We start from the raw sequence: 23,318 nt of genomic DNA, 5'->3' as shown, positions 1-23,318 counted from the left end.
CGTGCATTTGAGCATCAAACGATCGCACGCATGTAAACTAGTTCGGAAAATATCCCCCCCCCCCTTTACGCACTCTCGACCACACCTTTTTTCTTCCTTTCCTTTTCACTCGACTCTACTTCATAACCCCCAACCCCTTCGAATTCACCCGATTATGAACTACGCACGGTCAACGATCCAACGAGAGGGAAAATAAAAGAATCAAAATCTGGCTCGCCGTTTCTCTGCATTTTTTCTACGTTCATTCGTTCGTTCGTTCGTTTTTTTACTCTTTTTTTTTCCTCTTTTTTTTTCTGTTACACCGTAGTGAAGTTTCAGTTTAAATTTACCTACGAGTTTACGACTAGATCGCGACATTTCGATTCGGGTGACGCGAAAATTCGTCACGTTCGTCAGTAGCACAATGGAATGCTAGCGCTCAAAGCGCGCGCTACACGTATTCTCGTCAGTTTTGACACTTCGCTGTTGCACGCGTCCGCTAAAATGCGCTACGACGACAAGGGCAAGAAGAGAGAAAAAAATGCGGGGATCGCGATCCCTCGGCTTTGTTTCTATTTTATTTTATTTTATTTTATAGCGTTTGATTTTTTATCGGATTTAAAATTCACCGCGCCGACTGTCACTCAACGTTTGATTCAGTCATTCATTCATTCATTCAGTCAGTCAGTCAGTCACGCTTCGGAGTTATTCCGATGTGAACCACCGCTCGGGGTCGACGCGTACGGGTGCGGGTTATTGTACTTGGTGCGTTCGTTGTTCGTTTTTTATACAGCGATGGTTTGAGCGGATTCTACGGATAGATTACGGCGTGTACTTATGTTATATGGCGCACTACTCCGTACTCGACCGCATTTACGACGCGGTGAAAATCATTTACCTACGCTCGAAATTCAAATGACGAAGAGAAAGCAAAAGGAGATCGCGTTTTACGACAGTCGTTGTTGCGTACAGCAGGCTTAAGCAGAAAAAACGAAACTACGAGGACGACGACGAAAAGCTTTTATTATACCGAACACCCGACTCTCCACACATCCAACCCCTCGCCTCGCAACGATGACCAGAGTGACGAATTTCGCTCGGTCCTCCTCAAATTTATTTCGATTCACTTTTTTTTCTATGTTAAATATATTCAGAGCGATTATTGGCGATGTGTCCGGTACGTACGGACGACACGGAATCGCAGTCCCGCGAATCTCGATCAATTTCTTTATTCTCGTTCGACATCGCGAACAGGCTGGCGGTGTGTTTCGCAGGCTTTGATGTATTTCTCGATACGATGACTCGTTCAATTATTTCTGTATATATACGTCGTTATTTTCTTCCCTCCCCCCGTTATAATTGAACCGTCACCGCGTTTCCATTGCTCATTATATTCTCGATTCCAGACGTCCGATCCGCTAATAAGAGAGTCATAACGAGATCCGCACGTTTCCCGTTATTTTTTCCTTCTTCATTTCACGATGACACAATGTCTTTTTTTTTTCCCCCCCGCTAAACCTCCGGTCCGGATTTTCGATTTTCGCAAAATCAAATCCCCCTCCGCCTCGGGCAACGCCAGCCCGCCGATTCCGCAGGGGTAAAAATTACCCCCCGATTTCGCCGATTCGTTGCAGAACGTTGCAGTTCTATCGTTCGACGTCCCTGGAAATAATCGATGACAAATCGAGCCGATTATACACACGCCGCAATCGAAGGTAATCTCGTAGAGGGTGATTAACGTTCGGCGATTAACATCCGCCCTCAAAACGTTGTACGTATTTATTATCCACCCTCGAAACACCACCACCACCACCACCTCCTCTTCCGCGTTACGTACGTCCACCGAATATCCGCGTTGTAACCGCGTGCGGTCATCCGCGTTTGTTCGAAAATAACTTCGGGTGTGAATCGAGGATTATGCGAAACTCGCCACCCTTCTTCTCCCGTTAATTCTTCAGCGGTCAAAAAGCGCTGATTGACAGCTTACAAAATATGTAACCTACCTTACCCACTCGTATACCTACTACACCGCCATAGAGCTGCGATAAAGGCGGTGGGTAGGCAGCCCCGGTGAATCGCACCCGACTGCATGTAAAGTAAAGTTGGACAAAAAGGATGGATTATTATAATCCCCTAGCTCGAGCCGACCGGACGATATGACGTGTGCGACGTCCTACCTGGAAACAGAACAACGAAACGAACGTAATAATTTTTTATTCAGAATCGAAAAAAGACAGTGGCGATATCCCGTGTTGACGAAGAAAATCTCACCCTCGTCAGGGCTGATGTAGGTAAACAATTTTTTCTTTACTCGAGTAAATAAGGCGACGAGCATAAAATTGGGGAGTATTTGCCGAGTAATTATTATCGCGGCTAATGAAAACGTATTTTACATATTATTTAACGCGGCGGGGCGAGTATTTCACAAGGTGAAATATACATATGTGTATGTACGTACATACATATTCTCGCGGTGTAAGCCTATTTTAATTCCTCCGTAAACAACGGGTGTTTGCACTGGATCCTTTGAGCGTTAATTTTAACCCCTCGAAGGAAGAATCGTATAATTGTTCGGTTAAAATTTCAGGTAGTCAATTTTACACGCGAATTCTCTACGTTTCGTGGAGTACGTGTGCGTGTGTGCGTGTGTGTGTATAAAATATACCAGAGGGAGAAGAATCGGGTTGTAATTTTTACTGCAGGCGCGTGCGGAAGCCCAATAAAAAGGGAAAAAAAAAAAAAAATCTCGAACCCCCTTCCCTGCGTCGCGACCGACTCGACCTGAGCATGAAAAGGGTAACACGATTTTATTACGTATTCAGGTATGTGAATAATACGTGTTGGTACGCCGAACGTGCATAGGAACACGTCTGAAAATAATCGTGTGCGAACCGAAGAGCGAAAAGATTTTCCACAGATTTTTTCCACATTCGTGAAAAATGGGACTCTGAAATTTACAGATTTCGCGTAGTATAAATTGAACTGATAGAAAGTATGATAAACAGTCGTTCGTATTTTCCCTCGATTGAAAGAGAGAAAAAACTTCACCGTATTCATTTCTGATTTTTTGTTTCTCGCATCTGAATCCGTGGGAACTTGCAAAAGCAGTGGGGGTAGTTTTTGAATTACTTAGCTAATAGGCTCACGTTCTCTAAGCGGATATAACGCACAAGTTTTGGGTACAATTGGGGCAAGTTTTAGATTTTATCATCATAAGTACCAACCCTGCACACTCAATTACACGGATATAGCTACGTACGCCTCTCTACGTGCCAAAAACTTGCGGCAGCTTGGGGTGAGAAATTTTCCGCCCAATTTACTCATTTATTTCTTTTTTTTTTTTTTTTTTTTCGCTCCTGTACCGCATCTGCGGTGCATCCTGGTGCTCTACCGATGCACAAGAATGCTCCGGCAGGCAAAGCCACGCGGGCGTGATGGTTCAACTTTATTTATTCGACAATAAAAAAAAGCACCGTCCACTATAGACAATCGCAGTTAATCGTTGGGATTTTAATTACTCCACGTCGTGTACGGCGGGAAAGTAGTAAAAAAATCTGACTTCGTAAGCGAGAAAATTTATCAGCATCGCGGTTTCCGGTGTCCACCGTCTGCACGTACGGGTGTAGGTAAGGCTCGTGAAATTTTTATGTGCACCAATCCTTCTCCCGTTCGATTATTTTGTTCCTCTCGGGGAAATGAGGTCGCGGTAGCTTCGGTTTCCGAATTCGGAAATCGTCGGGGGTGAGGGTATAGAGAATTATCTTCGCGTTTGCGGATATATTTCGATGAGGATGAAGAGCGCGGCGCTGGTTGTTGCAACGCTTAGTTTATATATATATATATATTTGTTAGCGTGATGACGAAAAGAATGGCAATCAGAGCGAAGAGATCGCATATTGTGTGTCGGTCGGTGTAGTTTACGAGCGGTCGCAGATGTCGGGGATAGTTTGGAGTGCGCTACTTTGGCAAACGTGTGTTACACCGGTGGCGTTGTACCCGCTGTTTCCTATACCTGCCGACCCATTTATAGGTGTGCAACCAGCGCACACTCTCGCTCGGAGCGAGCTCCGCCGCGTTCGGTGGACATAAATTATTGGATCGGGTGTCGGTTTTATGGGGTTTTCCGTCTTTCGCCTCTTACGTTATATCGGATCCGCGATACCTCGTCGTTCCGCAGCGGAACCGAAACCTCGAAAATCGCGCGGCGGACGCATACGAGTGCAACGGGATTGCGGGCATGTAATAATATATTCCCGATTAATCGTAAAAATTTTATTTCCCTCGTATCATTGTCCCCGAAAACCCTTCCGCGAGATTAGGTAAGGGCTCGGATTAGTTACGCGCGAATTGTTAGGGATTTTTCATTTTCAACGCTTTTTATAATCCTTTTTTATTTTATTACTCCACGGCGATGCGTGTGAGCGCAGGTATCGATAAAAATGCATCTGCTACTGTTTGTTCTATTCGCAAAATTCAATCCCTCCGAACGAATCGATCGTGGTGTGAAATTATAAACACACGTTCCTCGGATAACCGTTCCGCCAAACTTTTGGAATCCGGAGGAAATCCGAGCGACGTGAATCTCCTTTCCCCTGATCGAGGAAAGTACGCAAAAAGAGAGAAATCATAGTTTCCGGTCGGTCGAACCTGGAGACCGGCAAATAATTGGAAATCGATCAAAACACGTGTAGCTCACGGGCACGCTTTTCACCCGGCGCTCAATCGATGGACGGATGGACGAATGATGATCGCCGAGAGCCGGTCACATATTTATCCCCCGGTGCATAACGCACACATATCTTCAAGCCGTTTCGATCACGTTCACGCACAGGATGCCACACGACCCTCTTCCCCCTCCCTATGTTATATCGTACGAAGGCACGCACCGTGACGCACCATTCACTACGAGCTCCTCTCCGACTCGTCCGTCAGTCTGTGCGTAACGCACGAACGGAGAAGGTCACGTGGTGTTCGAATACAATCCGCACGTACTTTGACAATTCGGATGAAAAAATTAAGATTTTATTAACGATTCGTTCCGTCGTCGTTTACTCGTTATCGACAGTTTTTTTTCATCGGGTGTGGTTTGTAACATCAATTTTTGAAAAAGAAAAAAAAAAAACGAAACTGCATCAAAGATTTGAATGAAAAACGTGGTCGAAAACTATTAAAAATAATTTATCGCTTGTAAGTTTGGAATAGAAGAAAGCAGCAAGTGCGTGTCGAGTACGACGAAGAGTCGAGTGGGTAAAACATGAACACTAACTTAACGTTTTCGATTTTACGATCGATGACGTAGAGGTGATTTTACGAATAAATTTTTACATCGGATTTACCCGGCTGTAACCGCGCAAGTGTTTCATCTCGAGGATTTTGAATGCCGGTGCTAGACGGAGGGATTGCAAAAAAGAGGGGAGGCAGAGGGCGCAAAATGAGGATGAAACTCTGCACGCCCTCCAAGGAGTCCTACACCCTCCGCACGAAAAAACGGTACGAACGATTAAGAAAAATCTGATTTGCATTTTCAATCCCATAGACCCCAGAGACCGAAGGAGGGGCCCCCTCGCAATACGGTTAATTACAAACTACATAACAAATTATGCAATTCTCTGCGGTATTACACGCTTCAATCTTTGCGACGTGACGTAAAAAAAAAAAGGAGGATAAAATATCCCTCTTATTATATTTGCTCATGTTTTTTTTTTTTTTATTGCGCTATTTCGCTCCGTTCCCATGGTATGAAATATGCAGATTCTCACAAATTATTAGTCATTCATTTATAATAGCACGGTGAGTTACGTTCTCTTTAATTACTTTATCAATATATATGTGCGCAATGATTCTTCGTCACCGTTCCTATGACGTCACACTCCGACCACTGCGACTACTTTCGTTGAATACGATGGAAAAAACAAAGCAGACGACGAATCGTTCCTAACGTGCCAAAAAATGTCCTCTCCGGAACGGTTATTGAAGAAGGCCAAGACCGTCTCGACGACATCCGGTAGCTCGATCGCCTACCATTTTCTTAACGTTGGCAAAAAATAAGTCTGCGAATTAATCGGGGGCTCGGAGATCTAGAAACTTCGTTCTCTCTCTCCGAAAGCTTCGGCAGGGCCCGATTTCCAAAGAGCTCGACAAAAAAAAAAAAAAAAAAAAAAGTATAACAAAAAGAAAATTGCGTCAGCGCTAGGGTATAATGAAACCATGGAACTGCACACTCTGATAAATTTCTACTCGAAGTCTCTATGGAATCAAAAATTTTCGCTCCACGGCACACTCGCGGTTCGTCCAAGACCATCGCCATTCGAGATATGGCCCAAAATAAATTATCAGAGTCCCAAAAAACATTTTTTGCGAATAATTGGGCGTGCGAGTTTTCGGTAAAACGTGCGATACGTCTCGTTATCCGCGGAGCAGGTTCACGCGCAGAGCAGTAGGTATCTTGGAACGAAACAAGTGTTCGTATCGTGTTCCGGATTCCCGCGCATTTATTTGATCTTTTTTATATATGTATATATATATATATATATTTTTTTTTTTTTTGCTCGTCTGAGGTTCACCGTACTTATCGCGCGACGCGAGCACCCGATACTCCGGCGTGTACGACGACTGTGAGGAGTGTATTAAACAGCAGCTGTTTTCGTTCCGGTATCTCTTTCGTTACTTTGCACGCTGCACCCACCCAACTTTGTTTCGTTTTTTTCTTTCCTCTCTCTCCTTTTTACAGCGGCCGCAAAAGATATAATAAAAAAATTAATGTGCAGGCCCCTTGGGATCTTCTACTCGCCGTCCGAGTGGACGTGAATCAGAGCTCTATCGAGCTTTCGACAAAACCAGAGCTCGCGTTGTGAAACGGCGAGAAAAAAAAAAAAAAACGAGCGGAGGAAAAATAGTATAGAAATCGGGCGTTGAATTAACATCCGTTGTAGAGTGTGTAAAAAGGCGACGGAAGCGGACGAGAGCACGGGGCATGAATATCTTTTTGGTCATTGTACGCTCAACGGGCGAAAGCATCCACTTGTAGCGTAATTAATTAATGTAATTGTAGAGCGACCTGAGTAGCGCGATTCCACCCCCCTTGGAACGCTCGCAGACTTTGTCCTTCGATTCTCCTACACGCGTGTAAAGTTATAATGGAAATTACGATTGGGGAGGTTCACTCCCTGGGCGCCGGTGATAGCGGGTATAAATTCTCGGGATATTTTCGCCCCTTCCAATTTCCAATTTCCAACGACGATTCAAGGAAATTTGAAAGCCTAGGCGCGGACACACGCGCGACGAGTAAATTCGAGTTTATAACCGTTTGTAGGCTCACGACTCTCCAGACTCCCCGAGATCTCGCTGGAATAATTAATTTTATTCATAAGAAGAAGTTGAATGAATAACTATCGCCTCTCTCGCTTCGGGGTCGAGCAACTGCAATTCCGATGATCGTCCGGGTTTCTAGACTGCACAGCTGATACCAGTTATCGGATCTGCAACAATTGCCGCTGCTTCAAGTTCGCCGTTCATTCAGACTTTGTACTCCGTATACTATTTTATTCACTTGGTCAATTCCCTCGCTTCGCGAGCGAGCGCGCGCTCGCGAGAAATACGTAATCAAGTTTTCTCGTTTCTTGTTTAGTTTCCGGTCATCTTTTTTTTTTCCGACCGAAAATAAAAAATTCGGAACCCCGCGCGGCATGTTTTATCGAAAAACCCGAAGATGTCGAAAAGATATCCACGCATGGGCGGCGCCTCTTCGTTCCGGAACTGCACGGCAAGTGTCCCACTTTTTGGTGTAATTTAAGCACGGTCGTACGAAATTTCTGTGGTTTTTCGTCGAAACTCGAGACGGTGGATTTTTCGGGGCTAGTCGGTTCCACGCACCGCAGCACGTATCGTGCGTGCAACGCGCTTTTCAACCGACCACCGCTCACATTCACTAAGCACCACATGTATGGAAAATAAAATTCAACCTCATGAATGCACACCTTATACATCGTGGATATACGTGCAATCGCACTAACGCACACCCATGTCCACCGATATACGTATATATATATATATACCTATTCGTAAAAAGAAGAAGGAACGTTTGAACCGCGTTAACCTTTGACTACTTCCTACGCCACGGATTCAGCACTCGACGGTTCTTATACGGTGCTTAATGGTTTATGCAACGGGGTCAACGAACCGCCATTTCCTTTCCGAAATAATTAAGGGTGTCCGACCGGGATCGAAAAGACCATCCCTGCTGCGATTAGCGACCTCAAACGATTTTATTTTTCATTTTTATGCCGGATTTTCATCGATTCTTACGATACCTTCGAGCAAAATTTTCGTGGCGATTTTCCCATTTGACGAAAGCTCGGTATTATTTGCGTATTAAACACTCTCGCTGAATAGTAATTAGCGATGACGCGTGACTAGCTCCGATGGAACTTGTGACGATTCCGTGAATGAAGGACGCGGCTATCGGTGAGAGAAAGAAAGAACAGTCCGCCACCGGATATCCTTCTCTCTCTTATTTTCGTTCGGTGTAACGTAGTCATCGGTCAGCGTTCGTATCATTCCAAATTCAACCGTATCAAGGCCTCGTAGCCTTTCGGGTCCACTTCCTCAACGGATGTTCCGCGCGTACGCGCCACCGGTCGCTCGCTATCTATGCGTCTCGAATAATACAGAAGCTGAAGGGCAACGGAAAAGAGCGTTCCATGGAAATTCAACAGCTAACAAATTACAACATCAATCGTGAGTCACGGTGACGAAGATGTCCCCCTCGACTTTCACCGTAACGTCACTGATTTTTTGCAAGATTTTTTTGGGGAGGGGGGGTTGGATTCGATGGAGACGTTTCGTGTCTTTGAATCAAATGTTTTTTCCTCACTTTGGTTCTTAGCTGCGTAGAATAATCTCTTTACACTGTACAGCCGCGCGTCATCCGAGGCTTTGAGATTATCTATATTTCGTTATCGGAGATATCCATCGTGTAACTTTCTTCGAGGCGAACCTCTGTAACGTTGTCTGTTTCGTATGGTAGCTAGAAGCTGCTGCTGCTGCTGCTGCTGTTACGGCGGAGATAAAAAGCGGACCTTTGAATTTGAAAAATTAAAAATAGAACACCGTACAGTGTGGACAAAATATGAAAAGTCTTCGTTTCTTTTTCGAAAATTTTAAAACTTGGTCTATCATCGCGGTCTCAAATAAGTGTACAACGTTTCTCTTTTCATTTCTAATATTAACGTCGTTCCGTACATTTGTACGCATAATATTCTCTTTCAAATCTACCGGACCATTGTCGCGAACGTTTCCGCCTGCTGATTACACGTTCACTTCCATCGTTATCGTCGCGATCATTTTCAGCATTGTCTGCAACGTCGTCGAGTCGCTTTCATCGGCATGAAAAACCGTAGTTTCATTCTCATGTATCACTTAACTTTAATAAACGTTACAAAGAGCCTCGTCGAAACCTCGTTGTCCGCCGTTTTATCATATCAGTTGTGAAGGCGGATTCCAAATGCCGAAATCAATTTTCTCGAGGAACCGTCGAACGAGAAAAGGAGAAGAAAAAAGAGATTCCTCTGCGCGACTCGATTCCCCGTTTCGGAGGTAAAGAATAAAAAAAAAGAAACTCGAACGAGGGAATGAAGACAACCGGAGATTATCTTTCCGCCGATCTTCTGCCGGCCTGACCAACGGAAACTCTATCGAAAGCGGGTCGGCTGCAGGGGGTGTGGCGCTCGATGGGAGGCAAACGGAGCCAAGTTAACCGAAAGGGGCTTCGACATCTGGTCTTCGGTTCCGTTTAGCTTCTAGACCGGATCGAGTCACGGACCCCCGATGTCTTCGAACCTTTCGAAACTGCGCTCTAAAAATACCGCCGATCTACGTACGTTATACCTACCCATAACACCGCAGGCGTTACGGGTGTTATTACGTTATACTCCGTAGATCACGAGGCGGCGACGCTCGTCGTCTTCGGAATCACCGTGCAGGGGCTAACGAAAGAAATACATCTCGTATGAAGCGAACGTTATCTCGTATCGCGCGAAGCCTTCGAGAAATCGAACCGCGTTATTATCGCGATCGGTTGTTCGACTTGCGTGATATTAATAACCGGATATTCGTTACTTGGAAAGAGTTTTTTGACCTCACCCCTGTGTATTTTTGGACGAGTATACGGAGTAGATTTCGTATCGATGTATAGGTGGGTGATATCTCGCCTGATAACCGCGACAAAGTTGATAGAACGTGAGTTTTTCAGTTTGTTTGTTTTTTTTTCTTTTCCTGCATTATCACGTATGCATTCCAGAGCGATTGATGTAATTTGTTGGTGGAGTGTCGGCTCGTTACCCGATAATTGTACCCGATTTTTACAATCGATAATTGTACGTACCTCTTTCGTACCTCCCAATCATCCCGTAAACGGCGATTCGTACGACAATCCTAAATTCCATTCGCGTGTCTTTCGAATTACACGTTACTCATAGACATCGAATCAATTATAATTGGATTCCCCGTAGAACACCCATCAGACGGAGTTATCTATCTGTCTTCGAACTTTTATCACGATCCGGTAGCTATATCTATACCGTAATTTGTAAGAACTTGATAAAAGAAAAACTTTTTTCGTTTTCTCTTTTTCGATTTTTTTTCCCTTATTTTCTTTTTTTTTTTCTACCAAGTGAACGTGTCGAAACTTTTTACGTATGTCTTCTACGACCATAACGACCACGCGATCCCAAGAATTTAGCGTTGTTCTTATACGTATGTATGTGAACTGCATTCTAGACGAGATTCCTTTTTATATACGCTCAGCTGTAATAGAAATTCAAACAACGTGCCAATAACGATTAAAGTAATATGTAGTTTTTTTCATCCTTCTTTTTTTCCACCGCGTACGCAGCATGTCAATCGATGCCGTATAAATTCCGAAATTAATTGGAAGTGGTTTGTTTTTTTCATCTCATTTTTCAATCGTCAGGATAACTGCTTTGGGAAAGCATGAGTAGGTAAAGGAATAAAATAAAGGACGGAAATAAAAAGGACGATTGACGCGAATAAAAGTAGGGAAAGTAACTACCTACCCATAATGATAAAATAATTTATTACGTTGCTACCGAATCGCCGTAAGAATTGGAAGCATGAGGATAGAGAAGAGAAAGAGAGAGATCGTGATAAAAATTGATGTCTTAATGGGCGCTTTTTTTTTATTTTCTTCTTTTTTCTCCACGCGTGGTGACAGGAAGTGAACAATTAAATGTATCTCGTCACCCAGGGCGCATCTTTGTTTCGTGAGTCACGCGACGCGTCGGTCACGGGCGAAAGCAATATAAACCAAGGGGGGGGGAAAGAAAGGAGGGAAGCGACGAAGGAGGTAAAGGGCGAAAATGGCATATCACATACAACGTACGTTATACGTATACTTCTAGGAGGGGGAATGGGGGGGGATTCTACGGAGCGGTGACATTAGGTCAATTGACCAGTTGCGCCCACTTGTTCGTTTCCATTCCCCTTAATTTGTGAGACAACTCGGAGCAATGGTTCTGCCTTCTTTACTTCACCGATCGGGATCCCTGATCTCGGACATCTGTGAAACCAGACGTCGTCTACATCCAGCTCTCTCGTATTCCTTCAAATAATTGAAAGCTTCGCGGTCTCTTTTTTTTCCCAGTTTCCTTTCGCCAAGCGAGATTCGTTTGCTTCCCAAATTAAATCGAATCGATACAATTATTATCCAATAATAGGTGGGTAATCGGACGTCGTACGGACGGACAGATTGCCACGTGAAAATGACGACGATCAGTCTTCTACACGTGACCGTCACTCGCGGGATTTTCATTCTTCTCGTGAATATCTGTCAAAACCAAAAACGTTATTCGACGGAATGGGATTCGCGGAGCGGGGTGACGGGGGGACGGGGAATTGAATTTTGCGAGCGAGTCGTAACATTTCTGCGTATACGTGTAATCTCGAAGCGTTAACGTCGTCAAAGTGAATACCGTACGTGCATTAAAGGTACGTCGTGTATACGTACGACGCGATGCAGGTGCTGCATTTACACGTAAACCGTGGGTAACCCCCGAAGTTTGCAGGTTACGACAAATTAACTTATCCGGCAATTCGGTTAAACTTGCCCGCTCGGTTTCTCACCGAAATGCATCAACCGCAGCCCGGCATCCCGCTGCGCCGACTACACCACAAAATTAATCTCATTCAATTTCCCGTACATTATTATCCGTACGAGGGTAGATTATACGCGATGCGGATGCGGCGGAAAATATCAGCGGAGGAATTCCTCCCCTTTTTACTCTGCAATGACCATTTTTTTTTTTTTTTTTTTAGACCGTAATCTTTCTAATCGCGAATAAAATAACCGCAATATCATAAACCCATCTGTAATGTTCCGTAGGCAAAAAAAAAGAAGATATATATATATATATAAAAAAAAGGCAAAGAAACGAATCCTCTCCAGCGAAATATATGGAGTGTAATCGTCTCTATACACACATACATTCACGTTTGTGTACTTTCAGTTTGGGTACATCCACCCCTCTGGTACTCCAGAAATCTATTGTAAAGTTGCACAATATCTATAATATTCGGAATGCTATGTACGTACGTACGAATACGGAGTACATAGCCGCAGCCCCCAGCTTGTTGCACATATGTACGTTACACAGGTATGTACTCGCACGTACGTACGTACATAGGATACACCGATAGGTAGTAAGTGTGCGACCCGGGCGAGATGGGTATTGCACATACCTAAGCCCGGGCGATCTTTTGTGTCCACATACCGTTGGGGCGGTGACCAAACTACCACTTTTCACACCCCGACCACTACGCGAGGTACACGCCTATGATATTCACTGGGTACCGTGTGCTACGACCGGTGCGGCGGGACGCTCCGGTATTTATAACATGTAAAATCATCGACGTGGTAATTGGCGCAATTACTTTTTGGGCAGTAGTATAACCGCACGGGCACATTATACGGGGTATATGGCGCACGCGGAGTCGCGTCATATAGTTCAGTGGGTGTACGCGACGATAATCGTACCATGGTTCGAAGATTATATCGACCGTATATATGCATATACCTATGCACGTGTAATTGCGACGTATAGTACGTGATAATACCTACCTAATACCGGTGTACGTACGTTGGATCACCGCGAATGCGAATGCGATACACGTACGGGTCCGTGCCTTATTCGGGGTTCCACTTTTCAACATATGCATCCGGCATCGGGTACGCTTTGTACTCGTATTTTCAAATTACGGGTATTACGCACGGAGTTATAGATTTTGTAAATTATACCGACGCGACTCACCACCCCCCCACCCCCCTGCATGCACGTACACAGGACCGCGCAGCGTTCAGTAGGAATCAAAAGGGATGAGGGAAAAAATCGAATTACACGGTGGGTTGGGAAGTTTGTTTTATATTTTTCATTCGCTTGATTCAATGACGTACGCACGCACGCGACGTGTACGGAGCTCGAATAACATCCGAGGGATTTGAAAATTATCCAAATCGCATTTGGACGCGGAATAACGTGAAGCCCACGAAATCACAATCGACGATTCTTCGGTCGGATGAACGCGGTGCGCGGATCCGGAATCGCCGGTGAACCGAAGGGGCGAGAAACGGTGGCGGGGAACTCACGGGATCACGAAAGAAGTAAGGGAGGGTCTGCTTTCGTTTTTCTCTTCTCTTCTCTCTCTTTCTCTCTCTCTCTCTCTTTGTGCGGAAAGCGGTTTTTGATATGCAACGCGACTAGACGCCTCGATGCGGATCACGCGCGTGGTCGTTCAACCGCGTGATTTCCTCCCAATAATAATAGTTTATCGGAATATATCCACAACCCCCTCTCCCTCTCCCTCAACCCCCTGAATTCCGTTCGTTCAAAGTCGTTCGTTCGATCTGCTGAACACTGGCGCGTTTTTAACATCTCATTGTGGGGAATGGACATTTTGAACGGGATTATATCGAACAATCGGAAAGTTAAAACAGAGAATTGAATTTCACGGTGGGAGGATCGTACATATTTTCGTGTTACGAACAATCGGATCTCTCCGTAATATTCGTTGCGGTGTGGAGAGGAGGGAAGAAAAAAAAAAAAAAGTAACTCGCCCGAAGCATATGGGAAGTGCCGTTGATTTCGGAGGTGACCTTTTTTTCTTACCATTATTTACCCTCCCGCTTATCGTTCGGACGAATCAAACGTACGTATCGGTTATTCGCTAATTAAATGTAAGTTAAACAACGTCATGTGTGTTGGCACGAGTCATCGTCAACGACTGAATTATCTACACGACGGTACGCTACACCACGTTATTTACTCTCGTATAGGTACACAACATAGGTATAACGCCGTTTGATTTACATGCGTACAGAGGCAACCGAATTAACATATTATTTAAATATTTTCACGAACCCATCGCATCACCCCGTCGCACCCTCGCACTGCGGGGGTCTGTATTCCTCTACACGTCGCGTGTCATCTGCCTCTTATAATATGTTGTTACGAGTGAGTCAGATTAGATGAAATATATATATATCGCAAGATTATTCCATACATTTAGGAATTTTAACGAAATTATTATTCACGCATCGCGCGTTCCACAACTCTGGAGTTCACGTCGCACAATCTCTCACCTGACATATGGATTCCGGTTGATTCATTGTCCGACGAGCGATTGAGAAATCCACATTTTCTAATCGACGACAAATAAAAAAAACATGTAGGTCCTCGTAAATATGAGAAAAATATTTATCGCCATGTATTTCTTTATAAATGTTGTACATGTGCATATGGGTGATGGGTAATGATCTCGCAAATCGTAGGTACCTACAGCCAGGGCGAATGTGGGTAGAAATATCGCCAATACCTTTTCGAGCTACTTTACATACATATGGAGGTAGGTATGTAACGTGCCCATATATAAATAAATAAATAAATAAATACATAAAAAAGACGAAATTTATGTACGTACCTACGTATATGGTATATCAAGGTCGAGTGTCGGGGTTGGGATGTGCGGAGGCAAAAAAGGTATATTAAAATAAAAGGGTGAACTTATGGTGCGTAAAAAAGACGTACCGAGGTCGGTATACGAAAAAAAAAAGAAAGAAAAAGAAAGAAAGAAAGAAAGACAGAGAAAGAGAAATGTATAAATAAATTTAAAAAAAATGGAAGATGATGTGGAAAGGATGCGGAAATAGGGATCTGATTATATTCCTCGACGGGGGCAAATGCTGTGAGTGCAAAAGGCGTGAATGCACTTTTGTCGCGATGCAAATGTCAATATGACACCACCGTTGCTCCGCGTTACCTACCCTTTTTACGCTGGCGTACGCGCGCGTATATAACGTGTACGTATACGCGTGCGTACACATAGCTCTTGACAATGCCAAAATACTCGTAATGGTAGTAATGAGAAGTGAAATATGGTTATGCAAATCGCGACGCACACGTAAATCCTTCGGAACACGGGGTAGTTCGAGGACTTGGAAAGTGTGCCGTATTGCCCGTGCGCCCTCCCCATTAATTTGCCTCCCCCATACGGCATATGCGATGCTCATTGTCAGTTGGTCTGCTTCGGTATTTCACGTACGTTACGTACGGAGGTGCGCGCATATTGTCGCCTCGCAGGATACCCTACTCGCGACATCCTCATCCTCGATTGAAATTACAAATGCTATTGTTTAGGTTTTTTTTGTTTATATTTTCGTTACCGCCACCAGGAGTACGCCGCACGCCGCAGTAGGTACGATTTTGTGTCGAGTATTTTCCGACTCTACTCGACTTTCGTACGAGTCCCCACCGCCCCGCCACTCGTAAATGTACGAATTAATGGCCCGTTAATACTTACCCCGGCGTACGCCGACGAGAGCGGATTGAACGTACTCCGCGTACTTTACATGTACCTACCACCTATGATGTCGCATATGTCGCGAACCCTCTAAACTCTTCTGTAAAGTTTTATTTATCTCAAGCACGATATTTCCAACCGGTTTTTTTTTTTTTTTTTTTTTCGTTTATTCACCTTTTCTCTTTCACATTTTAGACTCACAAGTACGAGTTTGTCTCCACACTTTGCACCGAAAATTCAATACTTTTTGTCGATTATTTTTTCAAAAGTGAACGTCGAAAAGATAGTATTCCCGGTGGAATGAATCCTTTTTTTTTTCATTTCATTTCATTTAATTTCAGATGATAATCTACCGTGTACAATACCGTGTACACGGTTGTTCGGCAAAGTGATTGATCGTTAATTCAGCGCTGGATTGAATCGCCTCCATGATTTTTTTGTGCCCCCCATCTTTCTCTAATTTTATTTTTATTCTTCATTTCCTCATTCATTGATGTGTCATTTTTTTTTTTTTTTTTTTTTTTTCATCTGGTGGTTTTTTGGGACTCGCGCGTGCACGAGCTCGATTATCGCTCGGTTCGATCGCACGCGCTGTGTACGAGTCCCTTTTTTTCGTCTACGATTTATTTTATTTTTTTTCTATTTTTCTATTTTTGGGCTCGTGATCGACGAGCGAATCTATCACCGGATACAATGCGAGAGAGGCGTGTGCCCGCGGTGACGCGTTTGCGGCGACGTTAACAAGATGAGTTACAAAAAGATTGAATTAGAAAAAAAAAATCGAAAAAATGAGAGAGGAAGGCAACGAGAAAGGATGGAAACACCTCGACGATCCATCAACGTTGAAACTGAATGACATCCGAATGACCGAATTAACATAAATTCATAGTGAAACGAAGGGGGATTCTTCCTAGGCTTGCAGGGTGGGACATCTGCGCCAATCATTTCTAACCCTGCAGAGTTCCGGATAACCCATTAAACTCTATCTGTACGCGTATACTAACAAATTGAACTTTCATTCAAATTATTTAAACACATCCAGCCTCTTCCGATTTATCTAACTATATTTGTAGATACGTACGTGGACCAGTTTGGTAGCCACAAGTTTTGACGTCTCCGGTTGACCACGTTCAAAAGTCAAATCGTATTTATGCATACGTAAACATAATTAGGTTGATTGTAATTATAATATTAAAACGATCTATTCTGAGACCAGGTGTTATTTCGTGACTCTTCCGCAGATTAATAACATCTCACAGAAATTGTATGCCGTTTTATTTCATTCAGTTCACCAGATGTGCATGCATATGTAGAGGTACCCTTGGAATTTTGTCGATTTTGGGTCAGGAAAGAATATTTCATTTTATATGCTATTTTCATGTATTTTGACCTCAGGAATCCGAATCCGAAAGAAAAATTGATCTATCTCTAAAATTGACCGAGTTATCGCCAATTTTCAGCTTTTTGGGGTCAAAAATAAAAAATTGATTTTATAATCTATCTTTATGTAATTTGAGCTCAGAAATCCGAATCCGGAAGGAAAATTGGTCTATCTGCAAAAATGACCGAGTTATCCTCATTTTTTCGCGATTTTTTACATAAATTTGAGGATATCTCGAAGGGAAAAAATCGTAGCTCAATTTGGCTTTCGGATTCGTGTTCCTGAGGTCAAAATACATAAGAAAAGTGCCATACGATCGATTTTAAAAAATAAAAATTTTTGGCCAAAATTTGAAAAAATCGTAAGGGGTACCCCTTGGAAAAATCTCAAATTTTGGCCAAAAATTTTTATTTTTTAAAATCGATCGTATGGCACTTTTCTTATGTATTTTGACCTCAGGAACACGAATCCGTTGTCCAAAATGAGCTACGATTTTTTCCCTTCGAGATATTCTCAAATTTATGCCAAAAAATGCGATATTTCGGCGATAACTCGGTCATTTTTGCAGATAGATCAATTTCTCTTTCGGATTCGGATTCCTGAGCTCAAATTACATTAATATAGACTAAAAAATCAATTTTTTATTTTTGACCCCAAAAAGCTGAAAATTGGCGATAACTCGGTCAATTTCAGAGATAGATCAATTTTTCTTTCATATTCGGATTCCTGAGGTCAAAATACGTCAGAAAAGTGTAATACAATCAATTTTTAAACTACTTTACTTTTGGCCCCAAAATCGATTTTTTTTTCGGCTTCTCAAGGGTAATCTCACGTATAATCAGCTCAGGAAACCAAATCTGAAAGCCAAAATCATCTACTCGTGCGATCGATCGAGTAATCATCAATTATTCGCTGTTGGGAGCAGGGAAATTATAAGACATATCGATTGGTTTTAGTCGCAAACCCACTTTGATTCATCGCAATTCATGCATGGGTCGAAATATTCGAACGTCTCAATTCACCAGCGAACCCGAGCTTTGCTAGAGTCAGCGTAGCCAGCAGCGTAGCGCTTTGTTGTGAAACGTCACCTTCAGGGCTCAGCAGAGGTGACGCACCACAACAAACCGCGCGCCCGTGGCTACCTGACTCCAGCTAAGCTCGGGCTCGAATTGGAATATTTCGACCCATGCATGGATTGACCCCAGAAACCCGAATTCATCAATATATTTTGAGCTCATAATTCCGTACCTGCACGTTGAATTAATCTATCTACAAAATTGATCGAGTTTTTGCCAATTTCTTGTTTCTGAGAGTAGAATAATTGAGAAATCCATCACACGTACCCTCCGTACATGAATGTTTTCTCAAACATCGAACTATATGTTTCAGAAAACATTGAATTATATGTTTGTCCACGCGATACGTGTATAATAGTAGGTATTGCTGTGAATTCTCTTCTTTTTTTTTTCTCTCATTTCTACCTTCAACAACCAAACTCCTAAGTATACGAAGAAACTACCGAGTCAGTTATTTGTGCTTACCTTATACCTACAACTTCGTGAGTAGGGTTGCCATTATTATTATCATTATCTTCATCATTATGATTAACATCATCATTATTTGTTATGAATTTACACCAACAGTAAGTAAGTTGTGTACATACAAGCCATAGTTATTGTCCTACTCGTGGCTTCATTTTCCTTCGTATACAGAACGTACATACATTCATGCATGATACAGTATTTCGTTGGGTGGTGGAGTAATACGACGTTAATTGTTTATTAAATTTAAACTATTTAATTGTACTTTTGTCTTTTTTCTTTTCGTGTCACGGAAGCTGCCATGAAACCCAACCCCATGAGAATTATAACGTAGGTTTCACTACTGTGATAGTTTCATTATACTTTTTTTTTTTTTTTTCACTTCTTTTAACGAATGTTATGACGTTTCTCAACGTCTGATAAAATACACAAAGTTTCACATTGTGTGTATGAATCCCTCTATTTATACGGGTTTTAATTCTTTCCTTCCCTTTTTTTTTTTTATCTCCCTCTTTTCATACGACTTCTTCCTGTCGTCGTCGTCGTACAATGCAACTAAACTGCACGCTTGCAGTTTTATTTATTAACGTTTGTATCTCTCTGTATGCTTCGAATCATCATTAGGTGACAGTATAGTAATTATAATAATGTGCTGTATAAAAATAAAAGAAGAAGTAAAAAAAAAGAAATTAAAAGTGTGCGCGAAAGTCCATCTGCTCGGTGTATTAATTGACATTAAATACCCGGCGACCGCGTATACGAAAGTATTTAATTGTTAATTAACGTACGCTTCGAATTAAGGAGAATACGAGGGTTATAAAGGAGTGTAGGTATACGTCATACAGCTATACCGGTAACGCGATGCAGCCAGTGGAATGATAACCGTAGACTGCAAGGCCCGATGTGCGATAATCTCTGTGTATTATCTCCTCGTGCGAAGATGGAGTTATAATTTATACGGAATTATCGTAATACTCGGAATTTGTTCCGCTAACGACCATACGCTGCGGAGTGCGCGATATCGCGTCCCGCAAAATTGCAGATGTACATTATTCGTCGTTTTATACACTTGCGCGATATCGTATATTAGGTACCCCTACGTCTGTACCGAGCACTCCGAAGCTCATCTCTATATCATCTTCATCTCTTGAGCGCGACTATATCCTCCGCGGTACCCACTACCTGCACTCGCGTATACGATGATTAAGAAATTCAGCTGCGCCGAGTTCACAGCGTTGCAGAACCTGCGCACCTTCTCCTCGGTCTGCAGGGTGAAAAGCGAAACTTCACCGTCGCGATGCACGGCGTTATTTCACTCGCTAATAACCAAGGGAATTATGTATAAAAGGGGTGGCTGTGGCACGCGCCGTGCGCCATTTTTTTCTTCTTTCCTTTTTTGCTTTTTCTTAATTTATTCGCTTTATTTTCTGCTCCACGTAATTTACAACGTTTCGTTTCTTCGTACCTTACCTACTCAACGTTAGCAAGGTCATCGATACGACGACGCCGATGACGATGATAATGACGGTGATCACGCGTTGCAGCGTTTGTAAGGCCGAGCCGCACGCAGCTGCCCCCCAAGTTTATTGGGCAGATGCGCGGCCATTATTTGTTTCGAATCATCACCTCCGATGCATCGAAACCCGTGGGTTTCGTCAGATGCTTTCGAACGTGCGATCGATCGTCTCAAGGATGGGATTAACATTTTTTATCACTCATTGGCTCATCTTCGTCTTTGCCATTGTTTTTTTTTTTCCCCCTGCATTCACCGCTCGTGTCCGGTGGTTATCTTATATATTTATAACGCGGAGTTACCATTATTTTTATCCAACGGAAATAAACCTAGCCTGTATCCGAGCGAGGAAGAAAAAAAGAGAAAAAGAAGACTTATCTATTATTACTTATGAATAGAAAAATAGTTTAAACGATTTTTATACTTTTCACAATTTTTATAATATTTCATCTCTCGTTTCAGGAGGCAACAGCTCGACCAATCAGTTTACTGCACTTCTGAACCAAGAAGAACGGACGAGACGCAAAACAGCCGCGTTAATTCAGACAAAGCTAAGGTGGGTAACGAGGAGTAATCGTCCTCCCGAGGTACTTCGTTATATAAGATTGTCCCCGTTTTGTGAGAACGTTTTTTTTTTTCATTTTCTATTTTTTTTTTTCAACGAGATTTAAGGGTAGCGTATCTCAACCACGCGGGTATATAATTCTAGAGTTTCTACAGTGCATCGCGTCATGGGAGAAACGCGTTACTGGAAAGTAGAGATTTTCTCAAATAATATCACGTCTCGTTTCCATTTTTCCACGACACGATTTTCACGAATATTTTCACCCGTGCGACGTCGTAAGACTACGTTGAAATTATCATTTTCTATTGAATGCGAAAGAATTTCTTATTGAAACTATTAGAAATTCTATTCTCATTGTCAGCTATAAATCGCAAAAAGACAAAAGGCTGGGCTTCCAACAACTGCGCTCTTTATGGCGAACCACGTATAAAAGAACAACGAGGTTTTCAACTTCCCTTTGGTTTTTCCTCGAAAGATTAACCCGACCGCAATTCTTCTTACACGCATTCATACGCTGAGAGAAAATTGCGGCCGTCATATCCGTCGTATGTAATTCATTTTTTTTTTTTTCATTCTTCCTTATCAAACCGCGACTTCTCTATCGCAGAGACAAGATAACGAGAATCCAATATACACCTCTGAGTAACGAACGTCGATGTAAAATTTTCTTCTTCGTTTTCGGCTTTGAATTTCATCTACGGGAAGAAAAATTTTTTTTTAATACGTCAGAATTTATTTTGATCAGGAAATACGAAGCGACTTTTATTTATTTTTTCTTCGGTAAATTTTTACAAATAATTTCAACGTCTCGTTACAGGGAGCTACGCAGCCCGAGCACCTGTTCGAACTTCTTGAAAGGGTGCAGAGCTCGCGTCTGGATGATCAGCGTTGCGTTCTACCTCCATATTTCTCCCAGGTAAGTTCTGCCCTGGTTGTGTAATATTTCCTTTTACATTTTATTTGCGCGAACGCGTCCGCACGCTCGTCCCATTTGCACGTAAACGATGCGTGTAAGTCACTCCTCAAGGTCGGAGTATCGCACACCCTGCGAGTACCTGTAATTTATTACTTCGACTACCTTTGTCGTCGGGTATGTGACGACTCGGTTTACTCGCACGAGGCGGAGTAGGCGTTGATTCACCCCTTCGAATAACACGGGTCTGATTTGAATTTTTGGTACGCGGTATACGAATTTCCATGGCAAAGAAAATAAAACGAGATGAAAATTAGAACAACGGAGGAGCACGTCGGAGGCAAACTTCCGTAATTGAACTTTGTCATTTTGTCACGTTGTTAACGCGCCTATAGCGCTGCGGTGAACGAAAGAGAGCGAAAGACCTTCGTCCACGTTTAATCACCTTTTCGAACTACCTTCAGAGGGCTGCGAGAGCGAACCCGATAACGTCGAGGGAAAAGGGACTGAATAATTCTATTCCATTTCAAAGAATTTTCACCCTCTATTCGTTAGTCGAAACTTCGGAGTAATTACGAGATTTCCAACAATCGGCTGCAAATGACCCGAGACGAAGGGTCTCGAATATTCGTCGTAACTAATCGGCGTTGAAAGTTTCGTCGGGAGAATTTCGGCGGGAGAAAATATCCGGCTATCGTTAGCCGTGTCCTTGTTATCGCGAGATAAATGAAAACGATTGGCTCCGCTTTTTTTTTTTTCATTCCTCTAGGAGCGATGATTCAGCCGTATCGGTATACGTTGTATACCTAGGCACATACGCGCGACTGCCGAAGAAACCCCCGCGGCATTCAACTTGTTGAAGAGGATCTACTATGCTATACTATAGTATATACGTAACGTTGCAAAAAGGATATAAAAGAAATGGATATCGCATCGTCATTCGAATCGCATAAAAGCAATTTGCGAAACGACACGACCACGGAACAAATTTGAGCGGATAAATGGTCGCGAGGTTCACCGATCGAAACTGGTTGGAATTATTATACTTACGGCAATTTTTCACAGTGACGATAGACTTTTGCCAGTCATTCGGTAAACGATCGACGTCAACCCTAAGCTCATGCGCGTGATCAAGGAGCGCGTGTACATTCGACCGTGAAAAAGTTGAATTAATTTGGTACAGCGTCATTAGTATTATAGTAACGGCGTGAATTCGTCGCGATTCAATTTTATACCGCTAATATTAGCATAATAATTGAGCAGGAAGTTTACCTTCTCGGAGCGACACAATCGAATTTGTAAGTCAAGGCCGCATGCTGGCTCTACGCGGTCCCCCTGCGAGATGTGATCTTAATCTTCTAATGAAATCTGCAATTATTTTTCGCTGCCTCGGGCTCCTCTTTATGTCGCTTCTCTGATACGTGCGTTAGACAAAAAACTAACGACGCGGATGACCATTCTCATCTATTTCAATACATCTGACTCGAAAAAAAAAAGAAAAAAGAAATCACCGCATGGAACCTCGTCCGTTTTCAAAGTTGAAAAATCAAATTCACGTC

At 42.9% G+C, this 23,318-nt stretch overlaps 1 protein-coding gene across 3 annotated transcripts in view; it reads left to right on the top strand.

The window, feature by feature from the left end:
- Positions 1–23,318, top strand: part of LOC105688918 (rap1 GTPase-activating protein 1) — a 152,344-nt gene that overhangs the window by 60,376 nt on the left and 68,650 nt on the right. For 2 of the 3 annotated variants that reach the window (XM_025746856.2, XM_025746857.2), the window contains exons 2-3: positions 20,744–20,837; positions 21,664–21,762. In XM_025746856.2, coding sequence (XP_025602641.2) covers positions 20,744–20,837; positions 21,664–21,762 — 193 coding nt within the window. Of the gene's footprint in view, positions 1–5,145; positions 5,470–20,743; positions 20,838–21,663; positions 21,763–23,318 lie in introns of those variants that run through there. The other variant, XM_025746858.2, reaches the window with a different exon arrangement.

The sequence above is a fragment of the Athalia rosae genome, chromosome 4, assembly GCF_917208135.1.
Source record: "Athalia rosae chromosome 4, iyAthRosa1.1, whole genome shotgun sequence".
NCBI classification, from domain to species: Eukaryota; Metazoa; Arthropoda; class Insecta; order Hymenoptera; family Athaliidae; genus Athalia; species Athalia rosae.
This window is presented reverse-complemented; position numbering and strand designations above follow the sequence as displayed.